The sequence below is a fragment of the Eucalyptus grandis genome, chromosome 6 (genome assembly GCF_016545825.1).
Source record: "Eucalyptus grandis isolate ANBG69807.140 chromosome 6, ASM1654582v1, whole genome shotgun sequence".
Lineage (NCBI taxonomy): Eukaryota > Viridiplantae > Streptophyta > Magnoliopsida > Myrtales > Myrtaceae > Eucalyptus > Eucalyptus grandis.
Window position 1 is genome coordinate 5220651 of NC_052617.1, and position 24972 is coordinate 5245622.

The following is a 24972-nucleotide window of genomic DNA, read 5'->3' on the forward strand; positions in this document are numbered from 1 at the left end:
CATTTTTCTTTAATAGAGCAATACAGTAACTCATAATAGGGGTGTGCTATTGGGTCGGTTTTACCCAGGAATCAGAGCGGACCACCAAAAAAATAAGTTTGGGAACCAATTCCTGTGGGAATCAGCTGGGGATCAGGTTCCAAACTTTTGGAATAAGTTGAAATCGGATTGGGAATAGATTTCGAGTGAATACCCACCTAGGAATTAGACCGAACCGCTTTGTTTTGGAACAAGTTTCAGAATAGGTTTTATAAGTTAAAAAGCCAAAATCCTAATTTCTTTTTCCGTAAATTCTAACCTCGGCACTCCTTCCTCGAAACTCCTTGCCAATCTTCTATTTTCCCCTAAATTTTTATGGATGAATGGGAAATGAAACTTTAAATCTATGTTATATGTTACGTGTTTGAACTTTTTATTGTTTATAATTATACGTGACTATGTGTTCATCTTATGAGTTGTCATTGGTGAATAGGGATTTCGAGTTTTCATCTTTTGAATCATTTTATTGCTTATAACCTCATATGATTTTGTTGTAAAAAAAAACCCAAAAAAAAGAAAAGGTTTTGGGGGTAGATCTTAGAACCAAACTGGAAAACAGGGTAAGTTCTAGAACCGAATCCAAGCAAATAAGGTAGGTTCTAGAATAAAAAAAACTGCAAATCAATTATAAAGTTCTAGAACCTATCGGCTCAAGCACCAACCACCTCTAACTTACTGTCATTGGGTTATAGTCATTAATTTGATAATCACAGTGTACAACCTTGTCAGATCTCCTTCTATAATGGGATTAGGACGATTTATGTTCACCGAATGGGTGTGGAGTCGGTCCGGCCCTAAATGGAAGCTTTTTTTTAGCCTTTAGCTAGCTGATTCGATTCATCCTTTTTAGGAGTCAGCCGACAAGCCAATTGAATGTTGTGGATTAGAGCCAACGAAATATGACAGTGGAGAATTTCCCAACCTAATCCTATTATTTTTCTTCTAGGTGAAGATTTGAGACCCTGAGGGACTACTCTGGGAAATTGCAAAAAAAAGTTGAGGACCTAAAACTCATTTTGCATTTCTTCCCTTCTTTTTCGGTTTTCTCAGAATCCGGCATCTGCACTCGTTCCGTTCATTCAGACCGTATGAGCTTCGATTTTCAGTTTCGGATATTACCGCCAAAACAAGAAAGAATAAAAAACACATAATTTAGTTACGGAAAAATAATAAATTATAAATAAGAAAAACACGCGGATCTCTGTCTCGCAGATTCGTCTCCGACTGAGGATTCCGTTTCGGCCCACCTTCGTTGCCCATAAATTCCCGGATTCCACCACCGTCCAAACCAGACATTGTCTCTCTGCGTGCGTGTGCCTGTGTCTGTCTGCGAGAGAGAGAGAGAGAGAGAGAGAGAGAGAGAGAGGGGGCTACCATGGCGGGTGCTATTTGCGGTGGCAACTTGGTGAGTGTGTTCGGCGCGAGCCAACTCGGGAGCTTGAGGCGGTTCGTGCTGAGATCCGGCGAGACGAGCTTTGAACGTCGAGTTCTCGCGCCGAAACTGAGAGCCTCCTACTCAGCCTACGTCGAAACTAGGCCGCCTCCGCTGCCACTGGTACGTCTCTGTGCCTCTGGCCGGGCTCATCGAGCAGAAAAGATTAGATACCGTTTTGTTCCGAATGTGAGAAAACAAATGAGGAACCGAACCCATCCGTGGGTGGAGAGTCCCTCCCTTAGGAGTCAAGAGTTCGAAACCGTAGTTGCTAGCGATTTAGATGGGGACCTGGCGGTGGGTTGCTGAGCTAGTTTCCTCCGAAGTATAGGAGCCCGGTCCTCAGGAACCATTCGGGCATGGGGTCCATAGTAGAGTCCTCGGTTACAAAAAAATAAAAAATAAATGAGGAACCAAATTTTGTGGGAAAGGCTTTTGAAATGTGTACTGTCCTGATTGAAGAGAACAGTAATTTGTGTAGGAGAACAGTAATTTGTTTAGGAATCTAATGTGGATAGGTTTTTTTTTTTTTTTTCAGGCTAGTTCCTTTTGTCTTGCCACCTGTTGATTAAAAAACGGAACTTCATTTGTTTAGGAATCTACTGTGCGTCAGGAGAAACTCGGCGGCAACCAGAATGCATTAGCTTGTCCCATATGTTTTGAGCCGCTAACGTTCACTGGCGATCCAGTGTTGTCTGTGTAAGTCGTGTGGATTTTAAGAGGGTTCGCCCCATGTATGTCTTTTTGCTGTTTTCATCATCCCGTCGTGCTTCTGCTACAGGAATTCTGCGTCCGGGTCTACTTTGCAGTGTGGCACCTGTAAGAAGGCCTATGTGGGAAATGAAACGCATTTGATCTTACAACAACCGGTGGAACCAAGGAATATGGTGAACCCGTGCCCTTTGCTAGCGAGCTTTTCAGGTGCGACAAGTTATTTATTGGAGCCAACTGATCTGTTGGGTAAAAATTGACAATGTCGCCTCCAGTGGCATTATCTGGTTGGATTTGCTATAAGTCATGGGTCATTTGGGTCATGCGCCACTGATCTAATTTTGCATCAGGACTCCCTTGGTATCGTATCTGTACGAGAGGGGATGGCGTCAATATTTTGAAAGTTTGCTTGGTTCTCCGGGTCCAGAGAAAGAGGTTCATTCAACTCTTCTATTTTTTACTCCTGTCGCTTCGTGTATGCTTGTCACTGCCATTTGTTACAGAACCGGTTTGGGTGTTGCTGTTATGATGAATCCCCTGCGAGACTTGTTCTATTGCAAGGGATAGCCATCCAGGAAATGATTTTCTTAGAGAAAAGTGGTTACCAACCAGGAAAAATTGCTAAAAAGATATCTAAGCCATCAAACAAATGCACATTCGACTCGACGTCGTTGAACTTAGGCTGGAGCTAGGTATCTAATGCGTGCAGTGCCCTCTCTGTTCCCTTCGTGTGGAGCTACTGACCATGAGAATTTGACTGCAGTTTGAATTGACTATGGGATTCCTCAAGCCAGTATTGGGAGGAAAAATTGTCGACGCAAGTTGCGGGAGCGGTCTGTTTGCAAGACTATTTGCCAAGAGTGGACTGTTCTCTCGCGTTATTGCTCTGGACTTCTCCGAAAATATGTTGAAGCAGTGTTACGAGTTCATTCAACAGGAGGAGAATTTTCCAGAAGAGTGAGGAAACCGACCCTTACTCTGCTCAAATAACGATCGACACTTGTACCTTTTGTTGCTGTGTTGTTAGGAAATTTGTCTTAGATTGTTATTGTCTTGATGAATTACCCTAAGCGAGCCAGTTCTGACTAAGCTTTCTGCTTGTAGGAACTTCGCATTGGTCAGAGCCGACATCTCTAGACTTCCTTTTGCTTCGAGTTCTATTGATGCTGTGCATGCTGGTGCTGCTTTACATTGTTGGCCTTCGCCATCAACGGCAGTGAGTACTTTGGTTCTTTACGGTTTCTGTTCCCCATGAGTTGTCTAGATCAATATAAACGGTGAATATATATAACATCGGTCTTGCTCTGGATGCTTAATTCCAAACTTTGCATAAAATTGTCGAAATGGCATGGCTCCAGTTTCTTCAAATTTGGCAACAATTAATGTTTGCCGCGCACATAAGTAGAACTTTTTAGGAGGGAAGCTTTATTCACTCTATGCACTTCACTGATCCTAACTTTGGAAGCATCACTTGGTTTAAAATCTCATGGTTCTTTGTCATATGCTCACATTTAATTACGCGGTGGTTCTTTCTCAGATTGCTGAAATCAGTCGAGTTTTACGGCCAGGTGGAGTTTTGGTCGCGACCACACTGTTGCTTGATGGTCCTTTTGCATTGTTTCCTCTTCTGAGGCCTTTAAGCCAGGTACTTGGTTTTGGCTCATGTCCTGTCCCTCTGTTCAGCTCTGCATCTCTAAAAGTACAGGTTTTCTCTACTGTTATGCACAGTTCGACACTATTTGTCGGAGCAGAAGGCCGGGTTTTGTTTCCATCCATTTCTCACGAAACTAAAGGACTAAATTTTCGACATCTTGATCTATAGAATGGGACACGCATGCTTCCTTTGTCTTGGGGAATACAATGGCATTTGTTGAGCCAATCAATGCCAAATCATCATTTTCGTCTCTCTCGGTGCAGATTTCAACTCAACTAAGTGGCAGCCACATATTCCGATCTGAAGGCGAGCTAGAAGGTCTTTGCAGAACCTGTGGGCTGATTGGTGTTAAATTTGTGAGGAACAAGCGATTCGTCATGATCTCCGCTTCCAAACCCAGCTGAGATTCCGGATGCGGGTTCATCTATTACTTTGAATAAATGGAGCAAACAAAATAGTCCACTTCTTATTGTTTAAAGCATAGGATGATATGGTAAAGGGTGCCCTCTTAATTTATTGATTTGCAAATACCGCCCGGTTTGACGGTTCATGGATGAATTGAAAGACAGATTCATTGCTCCTGCAGTGTCTTTGTTTTTGGGTTCTCAAACTTGACTGTTTGAGAAAGGACTTTTCACTTCGAAATAACTTTTCGCTGTCCCGTCATTTTCAAGTTGTTGAAGAACAACGGAACGGTTCTTTCCCTATAAATGATGATGCACGACTGTCGAAAGAAATCAGCCGTCCATTTGGCTGCGGTTGCATAGCTGCTAAAGAGCACAGTTCACCTCCACAAATTCATTAAATGTAACTTCTCTAATCTCTACACTAACCTCTCCCTCTCTACAAAACAAAACTCTTGCAAGGTCTCTGCTTGTCGATTGTAGCTACAGAAGTTTCATATGAGTATACCTATGAAAAAGCTTTCCTACCTCCATGAAGTTCCGCATTGAAGATTTTCAATTTCAAAAATGATACTGGCTTCAGCTAGCTGCGTTGTGTGACTACTTGCCCAGATTAGAGAACGCCAATCGACAGTAAAGCAACATCTTTTCGTCACCATCCTCAATATCAGTGGAATCCTCCCCCTCGTAATGAACATCGATGACGCTTCTCTCCCTACCATAAATGTCTGATCCGTCAACCAAATCACCAGTACCAACTCCGCTGGGGGACATGTCATCCAAGTTTAACTGTTGCATCTCTGATTCTATTAGAGCCTCCATCCGAGCCTGCTCTCTATTTCGTGGGTATGTGCAGTAGAGGAACGAGTAGATGACACAGCAGAGAGACATGGGAATGCCTACAGCTGTGTACAGTGCCCTGGCCAACGAGGCTGCATTCTCTCTATCAGTCTCGATCTCCTGCGATTCAGTAGATCCTCTGGGAAGTTCTTTGTAACCATACACATTCTGAGCTAGTATTCCAACTATAGGAGGAGCAAATGATGATAGTATGGCCTCAAACGATCGGTCCAGGGCATAGACACTTGTTCGGGATTTCTCAGGGACTATTTCTGCAAAAATAGGACTGCAATGAAAAGACCAGAGTCAGTATTGATTTTGCAATCTTCAGGAAGTAATGTAACAATTGAATTTGAATACACACTGCTCATCTTCCAAAATTTTTAGAAATTAGATATTCATAATGCTGTTTCAATGTATGATGATAAAGCATCATTGAATTCTTTCAGACTATTACATAAACTGAAACATGAGTTTCTAAATTCCGAGCAATAAAACTAAAACAAACTTCCAATGCTGCCCAGTCACTACTGTTCCTTTAAATTGTAAGAGCACTGCCTGCATCCTCTCAAAAGACAAATCAGTTAACACCTGTGCTTTAAGCATCTCTCAAGAAATTCAGGTATGAAATGACAACCTACTGCATTTATATAATATTTCTATATAAATTTGGTCAAATAGTTAGGCAGTTCTGTGCTCAGTAACTTATGTACAAGAAAGAAGAAGACTGATTTGGAGCTTAACTTGTTTGTTGCTGGAGCGTTCCATGATATGCAGAAGCCCACAATGAACAAAACTAAGCCATGGACAAACGCAGTGGATGAATCATTTGGAAGAGAAAGCAAAAGTATTGCTGCGAGTGGGACAGCTGATGCTGAGCTTATCAGTGCCAAAATTATTCTTCCGGAGTTTGGTAGACGTCTGGAAAGAAAATCTCCCATTTTACCTCCAAAAAGTCCCCCAAGGGAACCAGCAATCACGAAGAGTGCTCTGAGAAATGCAGTTTTGTTATGTGAGAACCCAACAAGCTCCAACCACATTATCGCAAATGACAAAGCTGACCAGGGGAATAAACCCCGTTATGGAATGATGGAATCTTTATCACCGATTTTGCTTCTTGAAGCGAGTCTTTCACTTGTGAGCAGAACGATTTTTTTTAAGTTTGCCCAGTAACCTTGGCATGGCCATCAGCAAAATGTGGATCTCTGGCAAAGGAGCAGACTAGAATTGCATAAGTTCAACCAACTGGAAGGAAATTCTCCACATAGGGATCCCCATGGACGTTGAGGGAGCTATCAACACAGAAAATAGTCCCCCTACTAAGGCACCGAGATTGCCAGTCAGTTGTAGTCATCGAAAAGCCATACCCCCGTTGTTATCGTCTGTCGAATCAGCCACGAGGGACTGGATTGCAGGTGCTACTATGGCAAGCCCAATGCCATTCAAAGCTCTTGATACCGCCACCTGAACAAATGCTGAGTATAATTAATCAAGTCAGCTGATTCATGAACATATTTGGAACTTTCCTTCAATCGAATGGAAGTTTCAAGTGACTTCAAACATCTTTTCATAGTCTATGAAGCTACATCCTTTAAATATAAAATCCTTCCAATGGTAAGAATCAAAACAGATATTTTTAAAAAGGGGGACCGTAGCGTCAGTGGGTAATGGCATATAACATCTTTGCCAGAAGAGAGTATGTAAAAGGTCTCTAATAGCTGGAACATAAACAACAGTGCCTGCCATATCAAATGTCTGAGAATATGCAACTCCATATGCACAAAACTATTATAGAAATATATCTGGTGCCCACACTTGCAAAATGTTGAGGTTTTCTTTCTCCTTTCTTATCCGGAAGATCATTGCGTGATAGGTAAATAAACTTTTATTGTTTTGAGAAAGTATCCTCAGGTCACGACCATATTCTTTCTCACCAGGCCTCCCCTTTGTGAAAGAGTACCGACAGATATACAGGAAGCTCCTTAGCTCTCATTGATGAACACCGCTATAGAAGGTCCTCACCCACGTAGCCCTCAAGTTTGGAAGATATAGTTACTCAACATGACTTCCTAGGCAACCAAAAAGAAAGAGCTACTACGGAGGTCACTTAGACTTTTTCCTTCGTAGGAGTTAACATCACCTTAATTAGCTAATCATACTGAGATTTAGACTCCGAGAACAATCAACTCAAAGCCTCGTGCAACAATACCCTTGCTTTAGACCTGAGCTGCTATGTGTGGCTCGCAGTCTCGTCCCCGACCGGAGGATTCCGTTTCGACCCGCCCTCCGTTGCTTTATAAAATATCGCGGATTCCACCGCCTTGGTCGGAAGCCGGCCGTCGTCTCCCTCCTCGTGCGTGTCCCTGTCCGTTTGCCCGCCCGCGCGTGCACTAGAGAGAGAGAGAGAGAGAGAGAGAGAGAGAGAGAGAGAGAGTTCCATGGCGAGCGCCATTTGCGGCGGCAGCTTGGCGAGCGTGTTCGCGCTGAAACCCGGCGAGACGAGCTTCCAGCGCCGGCTCCTCGCGCCGAACGTGAGGGCCTCCTCCTCCTCCTCCTCATCCTCCTCCTCGGCCTTCGTCGAGACTAAGCAGCCGCCGTCGCCGCCGGTACGTGTTTGTGATTGTGTCGTGGACTTTCTTTTTGCTCGAGGAGAGGAGTCGGAATCGGAGCGGTGAATCTGGCGGGCGACTGAGTGAGTAGTAGTCGAGCGGTCTTGGTGGGATGGGGCAATGCCCGCCGGAGTGGGGGTCTTGCTCGATGAACTCGGGCTCGTCTTGTTCGCGTGCCTCTGGCAGGGCTCGTCGAGCTGAAAAGATTGGATTTTTCTCCGAAAAATTTCGTGAGGAAGGCTTTTGAATTGTGTACTGTCCTGATAGAAGAGAACAGTAATTTCGGCGTCCTTTGCCATTTTCTTTCTAATCGTTAAACTGCATACAGGGGCATTTGACTTATTGTCGATGACATGTTTGTTCAAAGTTTTTATTTTATTTTTTAATTCTTTTGTCTTACCTCCTGTTGATTGAAAAACCGGACTTTATTTGTGTAGGAAGCTACTGTGGATAAGGAGAAACTTGGCAGCAACCAGAATGTATTAGCTTGTCCCATATGTTATGAGCCGCTAACATTCACTGGCGATCTGGTGTTGTCTGTGTAAGTTGCGCAGATAATAAGACGGTTCGGCCCATGAATGTCTTTTTGCTGTTTTCATCATCCCGTCGTCATTCTGCTGCAGGGATGCTGCATCCGGGTCTACTTTGGAGTGTGGCACCTGCAAGAAGACCTATGTGGGCAATGAAACGCATTTTGATCTTACAGCAGCCAGTGGAACCAAGGAATATGGCGAACCCATGGCCCTTTCTACCGAGCTTTTCAGGTGCGTAAGTGTTATTTATTGGAGCCGACTGATTCGTTGGGTAAAAATTCACAATGTCGCCTCCAGTGGCATTATCTGGGTGGGTTTTTTTTATAAGTCATGGTCATTCGGGTGATGTGCCACTGATTGAATTTTTGCATCAGGACTCCGTTGGTATTGTATCTCTATGAGAGGGGATAACGTCAAAGTTTTTCAGTTTGGGGTGGTTTTCCAGGTCCAGAGAAAGAGGTTAGTTCGACTCTTTTCTTTTTTCCTCCTATTGCTTCGTGTATGCTTGTCACTTCCATTTGTTACAGAACTGGTTTGGGTGTTGCTGTCATGATGAATGCCCTGCGAGACCTGTTCTATTGCAAAGGATAGCGGCAAAATGGGTCATAAACCCATTATGACCCATTTTTAGTTAAATGTGTTATTTATAGGTCAAGTAAAAGTTAAATATGGGTTAAAAATGGGTCTGGGAAAATAAAGCACAAAAAGAAATGGGTCTGAATGGGTTATTAGGAAACCCACTTTGAACCCATGACCTTCCCTCTTTAACTTTATAAAAATGTTTTTTTTTTAAATCAAAATTATAATTAGTTTCATATTTTAATTTTCTTTTCTTTTATTTTCTTTTTCTTTCTTTTTCTTCCTTCCTTAGTCGGTAGCCGGTAGGGCGACGGCTGGCCACCGCTGGTGACGAGCCGGGCGAGGCTCGAGCTCGCCCGACACGAGTTCGAGGTCGCGACGAGTGGCAAGGCTCGAGCCTCGCGGATCCGGCGAGACTTGAGCTCGCCGGCATCGGGTAGGGCCTTAGCCTCACCCGATTGGTGAGATCAAGCCCCGCCCGATGCCGGCGAGCTCGAGTCTCGCCAGATCCGATGAGGCTCGGCCTCGCCAACGACCGGTGAGGCTCAAACCTCACCGGATCCGGCGAGACTCGAGCTCGCCGGTGTCGGGCGAGGCCTTGACCTCGGCGGATCAACGAGATTGAGCCTTGCCCGATGTTGGTGGAGCCTCGGCCTCGCCGGATCTGGCGAGACTCGAGCTCGCCGACGTCGAGTGGGGCCTCGGCCTTGCGGATCGACAAGATCGAGCCTCGCCCGACGCCGGCGGAGCCTCGGCCTTGCCGGATCCGGTGAGACTCGAGTTCGCCGACGTCGGGCGGGGCTGGGCCTCGCGGACGGTGAGATCAAGCCTCGCCGACACCCGCAGAGCCTCGACCTCGCTGAATCCCGGCGAGACTTAAGCTCACCAACATCGGGCGAGATCGAGCCTCGCTCGACGTCGGCGAAGCCTCGGCCTTGCCGACGATTGGCAAGACTCGATCTCGCCTGTGGTCGATTGCCGGCCGTTGTCGTGGCCGACGGCCGGCCGAAGAAAAAGAAAAAAGAAAAGAGAAAAAGAAAAATAATTATTAAAAATTAAAAATTAAAAATTATATTTTAAAATATAAAAATAATTAAAATTATATTGTAAAAAAATAAAAATTCGATTTTTAAAAATATTTTTAAAAGAATTATAAAAATTTCCCATTAAATATGTATTGCATAGAAATTGTTAAAAAAAATTGTATTGCATAAAAATATTTTAACAATACCTTCTTCTTTTTTTTTTTTTAAAAAAATCATAAAAATGAGTTTTTTTAGGTTTAGTTAAAAAAAATTTCGTTACAGTTTTTAGTTATTCAATGTCATGTTCACTTCAAATAAGAGAAGCATGAGCATGGTCTAATTCTTTATAAATATTTCAATTTATAGGTTTTTTTTTAAAATTTTATTTTATTTTATTTGCTATTTTTAATTTAATTTAAAGTTTTAATCCAATTAACATATAGTAGAGGTGGGTTTTCCGAAATATTAATAGATTTTAGCAATACGGGTTGGGTCGAGTATAGGTTGGGTATAGGTCAAGTCGGGTGTGGGTCACTTGATTTACACTACATGAATATGGATCAAAATGGGTTAAATGGGTCAAATATGGATTGACCCATTTCCAATCGAATCCAAACCCGACCCTACCCACCCATTTGACGGGTCTAGATCATAGCCATCCAGGAAATGGTTTTCTTAGAGAAAAGTGGTTATCGACCGGGAAAAATTGCTAAAAAGATATCTAAGCCATCAAACAAATGCACATTCGACTCGACGTCGTTGAACTTAGGCTGGAGCTAGGTATCTAATGCGTGCAGTGCCCCTCTCTGTTCCCTTCGTGTGGAGCTACTGACCATGAGAATTTGACTGCAGTTTGAATTGACTATGGGATTCCTCAAGCCAGTATTGGGAGGAAAAATTGTCGACGCAAGTTGCGGGAGCGGTCTGTTTGCAAGACTATTTGCCAAGAGTGGACTGTTCTCTCGCGTTATTGCTCTGGACTTCTCCGAAAATATGTTGAAGCAGTGTTACGAGTTCATTCAACAGGAGGAGAATTTTCCAGAAGAGTGAGGAAACCGACCCTTACTCTGCTCAAATAACGATCGACACTTGTATCTTTTGTTGCTGTGTTGTTAGGAAATTTGTCTTAGATTGTTATTGTCTTGATGAATTACCCTAAGCGAGCCAGTTCTGACTAAGCTTTCTGCTTGTAGGAACTTTGCATTGGTCAGAGCCGACATCTCTAGACTTCCTTTTGCTTCAAGTTCCATTGATGCTGTGCATGCTGGTGCTGCTTTACATTGTTGGCCTTCGCCATCAACGGCAGTGAGTACTTTGGTTCTTTACGGTTTCTGTTCCCCATGAGTTGTCTAGATCAATATAAACGGTGAATATATATAACATCGGTCTTGCTCTGGATACTTAGTTCCAAACTTTGCATAAAATTGTCGAAATGGCATGGCTCCAGTTTCTTCAAATTTGGCAACAATTAATGTTTGCCGCGCACATAAGTAGAACTTTTTAGGAGGGAAGCTTTATTCACTGTATGCACTTCACTGATCCTAACTTTGGAAGCATCACTTGGTTTAAAATCTCATGGTTCTTTGTCATATGCTCACATTTCATTACGCGGTGGTTCTTTCTCAGATTGCTGAAATCAGTCGAGTTTTACGGCCAGGTGGAGTTTTGGTCGCGACCACACTGTTGCTTGATGGTCCTTTTGCATTGTTTCCTCTTCTGAGGCCTTTAAGCCAGGTACTTGGTTTTGGCTCATGTCCTGTCCCTCTGTTCAGCTCTGCATCTCTAAAAGTACAGGTTTTCTCTACTGTTATGCACAGTTCGACACTATTTGTCGGAGCAGAAGGCTGGGTTTTGTTTCCATCCATTTCTCACAAAACCAAAGGACTAAAATTTCGACATCTTGATCTATAGAATGGGACACGCATGCTTCCTTTGTCTTGGGGAATACAATGGCATTTGTTGAGCCAATCAATGCCAAATCATCATTTTCGTCTCTCTTGGTGCAGATTTCAACTCAACTAAGTGTTAGCCACATATTCCTATCTGAAGGCTGTTAGACGCAAGTTGCGCAACCCAAGATCTCCATAACCAGAACAAGAACATGCATAATAGAATAGAAAGATTAATGCACCTGTTTTGGGATCCATTGTTCTTGAAGGGGAAGTGGAAACACAATGTTTTATGTGCAAGTCCTTCTCCTCTATTGCCCTCCGTATCACTAGCTCAATGAGGCGGCCCTCTCACGTGTAGCGTTAGGTAAACGCCCCTTAGGTGAGGATACATGTGAGAATTAGGGTTAGAGGAGAGACTTGAGCACTATTTATAGAGTTTCCAACCAGATCCCCTCATTACGGGCTAGGCTCAACTCGGCCCATACTAACCAGCCCATATTAGACTAATTAAGAAATATTTTATCTCACCTTAGACCAACCCTGTTTTTATGGTAATCATAAAAACAATAAATTACAATATCAATTAATTTAGTCCACATTAAGAAAACTCTTACATTCTTCCACTTGGACTATATTAATTGAAATCGTACCGTATGTGCGCACATTTGGTCTAGAGATAATTCTTAATAGTCAATCATATCCCATAAAGTCTTAAACATCGAATCATGACGGTAATTGCATGTATACACACAGAGCCTTCGATGGTCACGAATATTCTCAACTTTATTGACATGAATTCAATATGATAGTGTGTCAAATGGATAACATCTCTCATAGAGAGATCCCATTTGTCAGTCACCATTCTCTTACCTTAGGTGTCACAAAAATTTGTGCCACTAGAGAATGTTTTATGGTTCCAATGAACCCACATATGTCTTATCCTTATAGTTAACCTTTCTTTATGTATCACAAGACATATGTACAAGGCTAATAACCGGATGCCCGAATGCCCCTAGCCTTCACTCAAGGTTTATACAATCCCTTGAGACTTTATCAATATGTATTCAACATAATAACAACACATTCAAAAATATTTTATTGAATGCAAAAGTTGATACATATCAAACCGTTACAAAGTGTAACGAACACAGATGAAACATTTATCAGAGTAAAGTCAAAATAGCTCCCACTAAACAACATCTCATGATGCTCCTAGGCCCATGCTAACAATATGTCACTCAAATACACACGGACGTAGGTCTTTAGTTAGTGGATCTGCAATCACATCATCTGTGAAAATATATTATATCAAAACGTCACCTTTCTGTACCATTTGCTTTTGGTAAAAAATTTGGACTATCATATATTTAGACCCCTTGAGACCTCTGTAGTAAATAAATAATACTACAAATTTGTTATCTCAATACAACCGCATGGGTCTATCCATAAAGTTAAAACGATTAACTTCTTCATGAGGTTTTAGGTCTATCCATAAAGTTAAAACGATTAATTTCTTCATGAGGTTCTGGAGCCTAAAAGAATGTTACTAACACTGCTTACATAGTAGAAGATGATATAGAACTTTATCTACTGCACTTATTGCTAACATAAATATGTATTCCGTTATTGATTGCATGTCATCAGAACATCCAGCAAAGTTTACATCTAAATACCCTACTAACTGCAAGAATTGAACATGTCTGTAAATTAGCATATAATCTCTTGTCTTCTTTAAGTACCTTAAAACCTTCTTGACAACAATCCAATGATCATGTCCTGGATTTGACCGATATCTGCCTAGAAGTCCCGTTACAAAGACAACATTTAGTCTAGTACAAATTCGAGCATACATTATACTTTTAAGTGCACTGACACAAGGTACACCATTTAATTAGATTTTCTCAATATCTAAATAAGGATAATGTGATAGATTCAGTCCATCACACTTAACAATATGAACAATTCCTGGCTTGCAATGATGTATATTGAATATTTCCAATATACAATCAGCAAATGTCCTTCGATAAAATATAATATAATATGGCAAAAATAATCCTTACAAATCTTAGTACAAAGGATATAAGATGTATCAAGGTCACAACTTGTAAGCAAAATATCATGTACAAAGAGTATGAAAAAAAAAAAAAATTCCTCCCATTGACCTTGCAGTATATTGAATTATTTTGTTCCCAATTGAACAAGATAACAATACTATGAAACTTTAATAATATTGTTTGGAAACTTGCTTAAGACTATAAATAAGACTTTTCAGTTTACACACAAGTTTACTTGAAACATTTGTTGCAAAATTCTCCAATTACACTATAAATTTTGTATCTATTTGGCGTAACTTTATATCAAAATAAATTATTAATGCCACGTTCACTCTGAAAGAATAATGTCACGTTCACTCTGAAAGAATATTTAAAGAAATAATTATTTCTTCACTATAAACAATCCACCCCTCTTTCAGAGTGAAAGCTTTAGTTATCAATTTGGCTTTAAATTCCACAATCTTTCTTTGAAATTCTTTTAGTTTTGTACGCCAATTTGCAACTAATGAACTTATAATCTTTAGGCAAGTAAGTTAGTTTCCAAACACTATGATGTTTCATAAATTGTATACCGCCTTTTATGTCATCTAATCACATACTTAATTGAGAACAAGAAACGGCATTTATATAAGTTGCTAAAACAACCATGTAGTGGATATTGTAATCATGCTCTCACAAATAGACTATATAGTATGATGATATAACTGATCGTCTTTCCCTAACAAATCTCCTTAATAAAGCTGCAACCACTTCATTCTGCACTTGAGAGGTTTAAGAAATTTCATTATAAACTATATCAAGAATAGTACCTTAAACCTCAACAAGTTTAGTCTATGGTACAGGAGATTTCATAATTATCTATATAGGTAAAAACAAAAACATAGTAACCTCCATCATAGTATTATCTTTAATAGTCTGAGAGCAACTATCCTCTACAATTACGTCAATCTTTAGAAACTTTAGAGTATGTGATTCTATAATTCTTGTACTTTCTTTAGGGTCATAAAATCAATACCCTTTTAATAATCTAGATAAGATACAAAATAATTCCGAGTGGATCTGAATTCCAACGCACTTAATATTGGATTAGATAACCTCACTTTTGCATGACACCTCTAAATTTCATATGATTCAAGTAATTTATGTCTAGTCTATAACTCAAAAGAAATTTATGAAACAACTTTGATAAGAAACATATTTTGTATGTGAAAAAATTGCTTTCAAAATATCAGCCCACAAAAGATCAGATAAATTAGTCTTACTAATCATACTCATCACCATGTTCAATATGGTGCATTTACGCCTTTCGGCCAAATATTTTTGTCAGGATTTTCAGGTATAGTAATTAAGTTACTACCCCAGAATCTACCAAGTATTTGACAAATGACCATTTAAGCTATTTCGCGTTGTCATACTCGCCAATATACTCACGGCCACTATTTAGCCTGACAACCTTTTAAGACTAATTGCAATTGTTTTATTCTTTATCTTGGTCATTTTCCTTAAATAGAAAACTCTCAGAAACAACCTTTTAATCATCTTATAGCAGTGCAGTCCGCAGGCAAACCTCTTTTCAAGTGTTCCAGAATGGAACGCTTTATGGACAGTAAGCAAATTCTATTGCTCTTTTCTCAAGCAACAAATCATATGTTTACAACTTAAAATTTGAAGCAGTAAAAACCTCAATAATAATGAAGTTATTCATTACAGAAAATGTGACTAAAAACTAAGCAATATATATAATTAGCATCATGTGAGTACCGTGTAACTTGACGTACAAGTACATATCTAGAGTGTTACACGCATAATCATATAATCACCTTTGGGCAGAATACATGACATGCAGTTGTACACTCCCCACATGATAGCGGTTATGAGAATATATTCCAATTCTTCGTGAATTCATCACCTTTGGGCATATGAATCACTAGAATCAATCACTCCTCCACCACACTATCATGTATCCCTCCACGAACTAATACACAATCACCTTCTTTGGGAGTATGACTACGCATTAGATCAAGAGACATCACAATCATCATACGAGACCGAAATTTCTCAAACCTAATCAAGCGTGCCACTTTGGCGGTCACTATTCAATTGAATCATTGAAATTCTCTCATACCAGGGATATAAACTTTACTCCTCACATACACCATATACATGTGATTTTAACTTTAGTGATAGAAGCAACATATCACCAAAATCACATATCATGCTAATTACATTATTTTATTCATTGAGATCACCGATCACAGCAATACAAGAAAATTCTCATAACATAGAAGTAAGCATCTCTTGTACACCCCGATTTTTGATTACTAGAACAACAATTAAAAGAATGCCGATCCAAAGGATCCCTTACAAGTTAATATCAATAGCAATACAGGGTACTCCAGATTGACAAGCTTGATAGTTGATCAACTATTGCTCATGAGTTTCATAAGACAAAACATGACTCCAAGACCAATAGCTGATTTATTAGCCAATTTTAAGTAACAAATTATCATTGCATCAACTAGTAGCCTATAAATTGAGTCGAAACACAGAATCAAATATCTAAATTATAACAGTAGATACAATTGCTCTGCGTAAATGTTGTCATACTCCTTAACCATAAAAAATATTCAACTTGATAGACATTAATAAGTGACCGGATGAGTTCATGTACAATATGCAGTAACTTAATTGACATGCATTACCCACATACATTAGATATGTTAATCAGTACAATCAGTTTGGTCACGAGTTCTTAAGACGTCCATCATTCAAAGATTACCAGCGTGTCAAGGAGTATGCTTGAGCAATAAAAGTTTCATAACCTTTACTATTTCTCATCAGCTCAATACATAGCTCAATTACTATCCCATAATGGTTGTATCTCATTAAGCCAGCTTCAGTTCACAATAAAGTTTCATTTTTATTAATGAATCACACAATTATAATGTTTATGTGATAACATACCTGTAACCCAACACTTATATTTCCAAAATCACAGAAAATATAAGAAAAATACCCAAAAAATACACTAAAAATACATGTATTTAGGGTTCCGTATGTATTTTCACATCCATAAAATTATCAAACATGTAAAATAAATACACCAGGACGTAGAGGATGATCATACGAACCTAACACCACCATCCACGAGCCGATAGGAGGCTCCACGCGCCCACACGCGCCACCTGAGTGCGCGGCGCGTGGAGCTCACGCGCGGTGCGCGTTCGACGCCCAGGAGGCGCGTGGCCGCGCGTGGGGGCGCGTGCGGCCTCCTCCGGCAATGCGCCGCCGACCGTCTTGCTCGTCTCGTCGAGCCCAGTCCGAATTTATGATTTAATTTTATTTTTATTGAACAAAAAATCTCGAAAATCACAAATTATAGCAAAAAATTTATGCGTTCAAGTTCTAAGGTTGTGGTTGCTCTGATACTACATGTTAGACGCAAGTTGCGCAACCCAAGATCTCCATAACTAGAACAAAAACATGCATAATAGAATAGAAAGATTAATGCATCTGTTTTGGGATCCATTGTTCTTGAAGCGAAAGTGGAAACACAATGTTTCACGCACAAGTCCTTCTCCTCTATTGCCCTCCGTATCACTAGCTCAATGAGGCGGCCTCCTCACGTGTAGCGTTAGGTCAACGCCCCTTAGGTGAGGATACATGTCAGAAGTAGGGTTAGAGGAGAGACTTGAGCACTATTTATAGAGTTTCTAGTCAGGCCCCCTCATTACGGGCCAGGCTCAACTCAGCCCACACTAGCCAGCCCATATTAGACTAATTAAGAAACCTTCTATCTCACCTTAGACCAACCCTATTTTTACGATAACCATAAAAATAGTAAATTACAATATCAATTAATTTAGTCAACATTAGGAAAACTCTTACAAAGGCGAGCTAGAAGGTCTTTGCATAACCTGTGGGCTGATCGGTGTTAAAATTGTGAGGAACAAGCGATTCGTCATGATCTCCGCTTCCAAACCCAGCTGAGATTCGAGATGCGGGTTCATCGATTACTTTGAATAAATGGAGCAAACAAAACAGTCCACTTCTTATTGTTTAAAACATAGGATGATATGGTAAAGGTTGCCCTCTTAATTTATTGATTTGCAAATACCGCCTGGTTCGACGGTTCATGGATGAATTGAAAGACAGATTCATTGCTCCTGCAGTGTCTTTGCTTTTGGGTTCTCAAACTTGATTCTTTGAGAAAGGACTTCTCACTTTGAAATACATTTTCGTTGTCCCGTCATTTTGAAGTTGTTGAAGAACAACGGAACGGTTCTTTCCTTATAAATGATGATGCACGACTGTCGAAAGAAATCAGCTGTCCATTTGGCTGCGGTTGCATAGCTGCTAAAGAGCACAGTTCACATCCATAAATTCATTAAATGTAGCTACTCTAATCTCTACACTAACCTCTCCCTTTGTACAAAACAAAACTCTTGCAAGGTCTCGCTTTGTCGGTTGTAGCTACGAAGTTTCATATGAGTATACCCATGAAAACCTTTCCTACCTCCATGAAGTTCCGCATTGAAGATTTTCAATTTCAAAATGATACTTGCTTCGCTAGCTGCGTTGTGTGACTACTTGCCCAGTTAGCGACCGTCGCTGACGGTAAAGCAACATCTTTCGTCACCATCCTCAATATCAAGTGGAATCCTCCCCCTCGTAATGAACATCGATGACGCTCCTCTCCCTACCATAAATGTCTGGTCCGTCAACCATATCACCGGTACCAACTCCACTGGGGGACATGTCATCCAAGTTTAACTGTTGCATCTCTAATTCTATTAGAGCCTCCATCCGAGCCTGCTCTCTATCTCGTGGGTATGTGCAGTAGAGGAACAAATAGATGACACAGCAGAGAGACACGGGAATGCCTATAGCTATGTACAGTGCCCAGCCGAGGCTGCATTCTCTCTATCGCCTCGATCTCCTGCGGTTCAAGATCCTCTGGGAAGTTCTTTGTAACCATACACATTCTGAGCTAGTATTCCAACTATAGGAGGAGCAAATGATGATAGTATGGCCTCAAACGATCAGTCTAGGGCATAGACACTTGTTCGGGATTTCTCAGGGACTCTTTCTACAAAAATAGAACTGTAATGAAAAGACCAGAGTCAGTATTGATTTTGCAATCTTCAGGAAGTAATGTAACAATTGAATATAGGGGTGAGCATGGTCCGAGTTGGGCCGGTTCACCCCTTAACCCTAGGACCAACCCGCACAATGATGGTCCTCAATTTTTGGGATTGAGGATCGACCCTATTGAGCTTGGGACCGAGGACCGGACTAACCCAATAGGTTCGGTCCAGTTCCAAGGTCAATCCGAGACCAATTGATAATTTTTTATTTCATTTTTTGTATTCCTTAAAAAAGTGATTGGAGACTGGACTGACCTAATGAGTTTAGTCCGGTTTCAAAGTCAACCCATGACTAACCAATAATTTTTTATTTCATTTTTTGTACTCCTTGAACAGGCAACCAATAATTGTACCGACCAAATGGGTTTGATAATGAGTAAGGTTAGCTAAAAAAGGCAAGCGATGAGGGTCAAGTAGGGTGAGTGTCAAACGGAATGTGCATCGAATGTCGAGTGGGGAGCAATAAGCCAAGCGATCATTGAGTGGCGAGCGACACGAGTGACCCAAAGCGAGTGAGGCAAGTGTCGAGGCGAGTGTCAAGTGGCCGGTAGAGAAGTTGTTTCGATTTTAGCAAATTGAAGACTAAGAGGACAAATAAAACAAAAGAGAATGAAGATTAAAGGAGGATACCATAATGTGCCTTTTTGGACGCCGTGAGGACTCCTTACAAAAAAAATTTCCTCATTGGTAAATTATAACTACTGATGCCATAAAAAACATTAAAAACCTAAGTTATTAAAGAATAATATAAAATTACTTGAACTCCTCACTAAAGAGCTATTTAATATTATTGACGCTGTTTATTTTAAGGTTTTTTCTATATAAAAATTATAAATAATATTATATATATAGTCAAGGTGTCACGCCCGATCCTCGGACACGCACCTATCTTTCACCTGGTCAATTAATAGCGACATCCCAGAATGCATCACCAACTCTTTCATTTTAATACGTATGCGAAAGCAAATATAAAAATCTCCAGACAATAAAACAATGGAATAGAAAAGTAGGACTAAAAACTCAAACTTGAAAACTAACCCACTTATATGCATATATAACAATTCAGTCATATATATACATATACAAGCCACACTAGAAAGTCGGTTTCTACTCAAACAGGTTCAACGAAAACAAGTCATTCAACAGGAGTGGGGTCTCAATCCTCATCAGAATCATACTCCGGATCATCCTCGAGGTCCTCCTCCGACTCCTCTTCAAGTTCTTCTTCCGGTTCCTCTTCTAGTTCTCCTCCAGGCTCTTCCTCCCAATCCTCATCATGTTTAACCATCTCTCCTTCTTCATCACTCCAGTTGGTGCTTTTAGCTGAGTACATTGGAGAGTCAGAGTCATCCTCGAGATTAGGATCCTTTGCATCCACCACTGATTCATTTTTATGGTCTGCTATACCCTTTCCAAAAGCAGTTTCCCGAATGAACTGGGGTACATCAAATTCCGGCACAGAACCCTCCCTTCGCCCGTCATGATAATGGCGATACCATGATCAGTACTTATAGGGCACCTTATCGGGTTCATTCATATCAACCCAAACGGTTGACTTCACTAGCACATATTCTAGTCATTCGAGGTGGGGGTGTATCAGGAAGTGGTATCCTATCTCGGTGATCTCTTCGAGTATACCAAAATGCATGGGAAGATGAGGAGGTGAAGGTGCTGCCATCTAGGGACTTGAAATGTTGTCCCACAATGAGGTGAGACTACATCTCAGGAAGTTCTACCCCTTAAGACCCAATTAGGGAGCTAATATGTCCTAAAGGCTGCCTAAACACAACACGAGTCAGAGGACTTACCTTGGCCTTAGTTCCATCCTGCAAATCAATGTCATTTACAGATGCCTCAAATCACAACAATCAATTGATTCACGCATCGATCAAATCATTGATCAATCGACCTAGTCGATTACATGTCACCACGACCTTCCCCTGGTTGGTACATTTAATACTATCTATAAAGTCCAACCTTAGTCTAGGACTGCTCACCCAAAGCTGAAAATAGATAGTATAACTCACCCAAAGCTGATAATATAGTATATTGTATATATGCTCGCCCAAAGCTGATTGATTAGGGCCCCCAAGCCATTAGAGTATACTATATATGATCGCCCAAAACTGATAATACGTTGCTCACCCAAAGCTGATACTATGATATACTATTTATATACTCGCCCAAAGCTGATAATAAATTGCTCACCCAAAGCTGATAGATTAGGGCCCCTGGGCTAAGATAGTATACCATTTTCATCATATAATAATTCATCATTTTTATCATACCCGATAAAAATAGTCGTGAGTACACGGTCAGCCTTAGCCAAAATACAGTATTTTCACCCTTGAAAATCCCACCATTTATATGGTCTACCAAAATATTTTTGGCGTTATAAAGTAACACTCGGTTAATTTTCAATTAATTACCAAAATTGATTAATCTAGGAATAAAATCCTAAAAACACAATTAAATCAATTCAGCACAAATTACAGCTCAAATAAATAAACAGACGCACCACAATAATCAGCATAAAATTCTGGTTGTCGGCTATCCCACCTAATTTCCGGAAAATAAATAAATAAATAAATAAATAAATAAATAATTAATTAATTACGAAAATATTAAATAAATGCAATAAATCTAATTTATGCCCGTAATGCCTAATTGGACACCGAAATGGACCTTAAAAATTTCCGAGACTCGTTCAATAAATAATAACATGAGTCTACTTACTAATGTCACTAACCATTTGCCTAACACGCATTGATAATGCACTAATTTAATTACTCTATTATAATCTATCCACCTAATCACACTTAATTAAATCTAAACAATCCATAAACATCATTAGTCTACTAAGCAGGATTTAATGAGCAAAACTCACTTGTTTAACGAGCGGGTCGGTTCAAATTGACGGGAACCTCGCCAGGGTCGATTCTTCTCAAAGCGGGCCAATCTTTCGGGGTCGGAATCAACCTCAAAACGAGCCTTGAAGCTGTTGCAATACCCACAAAATTAGCTTCTGTTTTGAGGTGCAAAACAGGGGAAAACAAGCTAGTTAAGGGCGGTAAGGCTCGGGAAAGGTAGCAGGGGTGGTCTCGAGTCCAAACAAGGGCAAACTGGAGGCGGAGGGAGCTCCGGCAGTGGCTGTTACAGCTGGACAACACCCCTAGACGCACGGACAGAGGCTGGAATGGCAATGGCTGGACGCGGCGAGGCGAACGGGTGCGGACGGCGCTCGCAGCGATGGCGCACGGACACAACAATGGTGGCTGCGTGCAACGGTGTGGACAGCTTCAGCGGCTCCGGTGGCTTCCTTGGCTATTGCCGGTGAGCGAAAATGGAGGGGAGGAAGGCAAGAGAGGTGGCCGGTTGGCTTGTGGAGGAAGAGAGGGAGACAAAAGCTCCACATGCCTTCATATTCCTAGTCTTTGTCCCCTTTGACCATCCATGGCCACTAACTCGCTCCTTGGCTGTCAATGAGCCACCAAAGCATACCCAACAACCCTTGAAATGGTCTATTTTGGCTAAGCATGGGGGGAGCTACGAATTTGCTTGCCATTTACTCCAATTTGACACTTGTTCCTACTTGTTTCGTCATAAATCGGCCTCAATAAATTCAATCGATGTAACATCAGTCATCTCGGCATTTTTCCTCACCCATTTGATCCATCTTGAATTTTAATTGTGCGATCAAAAACGGTCCCAGCCTTTTTCTGAACGAAAACGATCCTATGCCGACTTTTTCCCAAAAAGTCTTGGGTTGCAAAAAAATCTTCTGAGACTAAGTCGATACTCCTAGAATTTATTGTGACATGACAAAATCTTCAATTTCTGAAATCGGATTCAAATTCGCGGTTAATTTCACTCAGGCGCGTTTTTAGTGTAACTTAGGCTACCGGGTAGTTTTCAGAAATTTTTAGTGCAAATGACCTATGGTCGATTTTCTTCGAGCCAAAATGAATCCACTCGACACATTGACGACTCTAGGTTGTCGTGAAAATCTCGAGGATTCAAATACGGACACATGGTACCAAAACGATAGAAAAATCAGTCAAATGCCAGTCGAAGAGAATTTTCCAATTTAATGGTGTCACCCACGATTAGCCACACATCTCAGTCGAACCGATTTATCTCTAATTTCAAATCGATTTTATATTGTGCCGCAATAGTCTCTAAAGATGAGCACGGTCGAGAAGTCAATTCCTAGTCGAATTCTCAGGTCTATCTCAGTCGAACCGATCTTCCTTAGATAGTCTAGTTATCTCGAGAGTGATCAGCTCTGAGAACAGCCTATAGGCATGTTGATGAAATGTCCGATTTATTCAATAGAAAACATGACTGAAAATCTGGGATGTCACATAAGGTTGGTTTGGGTTGGACCAACCCGGAACTCTCAAGATTGGGAACCAACTTGCACAGTGCTGGTCCATGAATTTTAGGACCAAGGACCGACTCACTCTCCCTGGGAATCGGACAATGACCAGCAGGGTTAGGCTGGTCCAGGGTTGGTTCAGGGTTGACCCTAGACCGATGCTCACCCCTAATTGAATACACACCCTCACCTTCCAAATTTTTTAGAAATTAGATATTCATAATGCTGTTTCAATGTATGATGATAAAGCAGCATTGAATTCTTTCAGACTATTACATAAACTGAAACACGAGTTTCTAAATTCCGAGCAATAAAACTAAAACAAACTTCCAATGCTGCCCATCCTTTACTTTGTTCCTTTAAATTGTAAGAGCACTACCTGCATCCTCTCAAAAGACAAATCGTTAACACCAGTGCTTTAAGCATCTCTCAAGAAATTCATGTATGAAATGACAACCTACTGCATTTATATAATATTTCTATATAAATTTGATCAAATAGTTAGGCAGTTTTGTGCTCAGTAACTTATGTACAAGAAAGAAGAAGACTGATTTGGAACTTAACTTGTTTGTTGCTGGAGCGTTCCATGATATGCAGAAGCCCACAATGAACAAAACTAAGCCATGGACAAACGCAAAGGATGAATCATTTGGAAGAGACAGCAAAAGTATTGCTGCGAGTGGGACAGCTGATGCTGAGTTTATCGGTGCCAAAATTATTCTTCCGAGTTTGGTAGACGTCCGGAAAGAAAATCTCCCATTTTACCTCCAAAAAGTCCCCCAAGGGAACCAGCAATCACGAAGAGTGCTCTGAGAAATGCAGTTTTGTTATGTGAGAACCCAACAAGCTCCAACCACATTATTGCAAATGACAAAGCTGACCAGGGGAATAAACCCCGTTATGGAATGATGGAATCTTTATCACCAATTTTGCTTCTTGAAGCGACTCTTTCACTTGTGAGCAGAACAATTTTTTTTAAGTTTGCCCAGTAACCTTGGCATGGCCATCAGCAAAATGTGGATCTCTGGCAAAGGAGCGGACTAGAATTGCATAAGTTCAACCAACTAGAAGGAAATTCTCCACATAGGGATCCCCATGGACATTGAGGGAGCTATCAACACAGAAAATAGTCCACCTACTAAGGCACCGAGATTGGCAGTCAGTTGTAGTCATCGAAAAGCCATATCCAACAAACTAGACGGGCTTGCTGCACTTTTGAAGGAGGATTCATTTTCCTTTAATAGAGGACAATACAATGGGTTATAGTCATTGATTTGGTAAATACAACTATTGCACAACCAAACCGGATCTCCTATTTTAGCAAGATCAGGATGATCTTGTCAAGAAAAAAAAAAAAGCACGGCCTCTCTCTTCCTTGGAATTCTCCAAACTTCTCTCTCTCTTCTCCTCCAGATTTTTCTCTCTAGAGAATTCCTCAACTGCAATTGCTGACAGATAATTAGAAAGTTGTAATAAAATAATAATAGGAAGAGTGTGGAAGGCGGTTCATTGACCGACCTTACGCCCTATAAATAGGGGTCTTGTCCATGGAGAGTAGTGTGGTAAAGAGCCTTGTGTGTGAAGTGTGTGGAGTGCGTACGTGAGGTGTGTGGGTGTGTGTAGGGGTCTTGTGTAGTGTAAGTGTAGGGTGATGGAGATTGAGTGGGTGTGTGTA

The 24972-nt window shown here is 40.9% G+C and overlaps 2 protein-coding genes and 2 pseudogenes across 2 annotated transcripts; 2 read left to right on the forward strand and 2 right to left on the reverse strand.

Annotated features, from left to right (window-relative positions):
- The first annotated feature begins 1414 nt into the window (after positions 1-1414).
- LOC104451183 (uncharacterized methyltransferase At1g78140, chloroplastic) lies at positions 1415-4388 on the forward strand. Its single transcript, XM_039314236.1, is given in 9 exon segments — positions 1415-1594; positions 2067-2170; positions 2253-2320; positions 2323-2392; positions 2533-2617; positions 2946-3139; positions 3287-3398; positions 3720-3827; positions 4100-4388. Coding segments are annotated over 9 exon segments (1062 nt in total). The 3' UTR covers positions 4241-4388.
- A 452-nt stretch (positions 4389-4840) lies between these two features.
- LOC120294247 lies at positions 4841-6120 on the reverse strand. The gene is made up of 2 exons (XM_039314237.1): positions 6027-6120; positions 4841-5352 (listed from the first exon to the last, which is right to left on the reverse strand). The coding sequence occupies exons 1-2, from the start codon at positions 6118-6120 to the stop codon at positions 4841-4843; spliced, it is 606 nt and encodes a 201-aa protein (XP_039170171.1).
- A 1398-nt stretch (positions 6121-7518) lies between these two features.
- LOC120294248 lies at positions 7519-17762 on the forward strand (annotated as a pseudogene).
- Positions 17763-18422: 660 nt separating this feature from the next.
- On the reverse strand, positions 18423-24481 carry LOC120294249 (annotated as a pseudogene).
- Between the last annotated feature and the right edge of the window lie 491 nt (positions 24482-24972).

What these genes read in the sequence shown, in the direction of transcription:
- LOC120294247 (XM_039314237.1), bottom strand. Translation starts at nt 6,120, where the DNA reads ATGTGGTTGGAGCTTGTTGGGTTCTCACATAACAAAACTGCATTTCTC. An exon ending in CCTTGGGGGACTTTTTGGAG is followed by an intron (nt 5,353 to 6,026) that starts GTAAAATGGGAG and finishes CTATTTTTGCAG; the next exon opens with AAATAGTCCCTGAGAAATCC.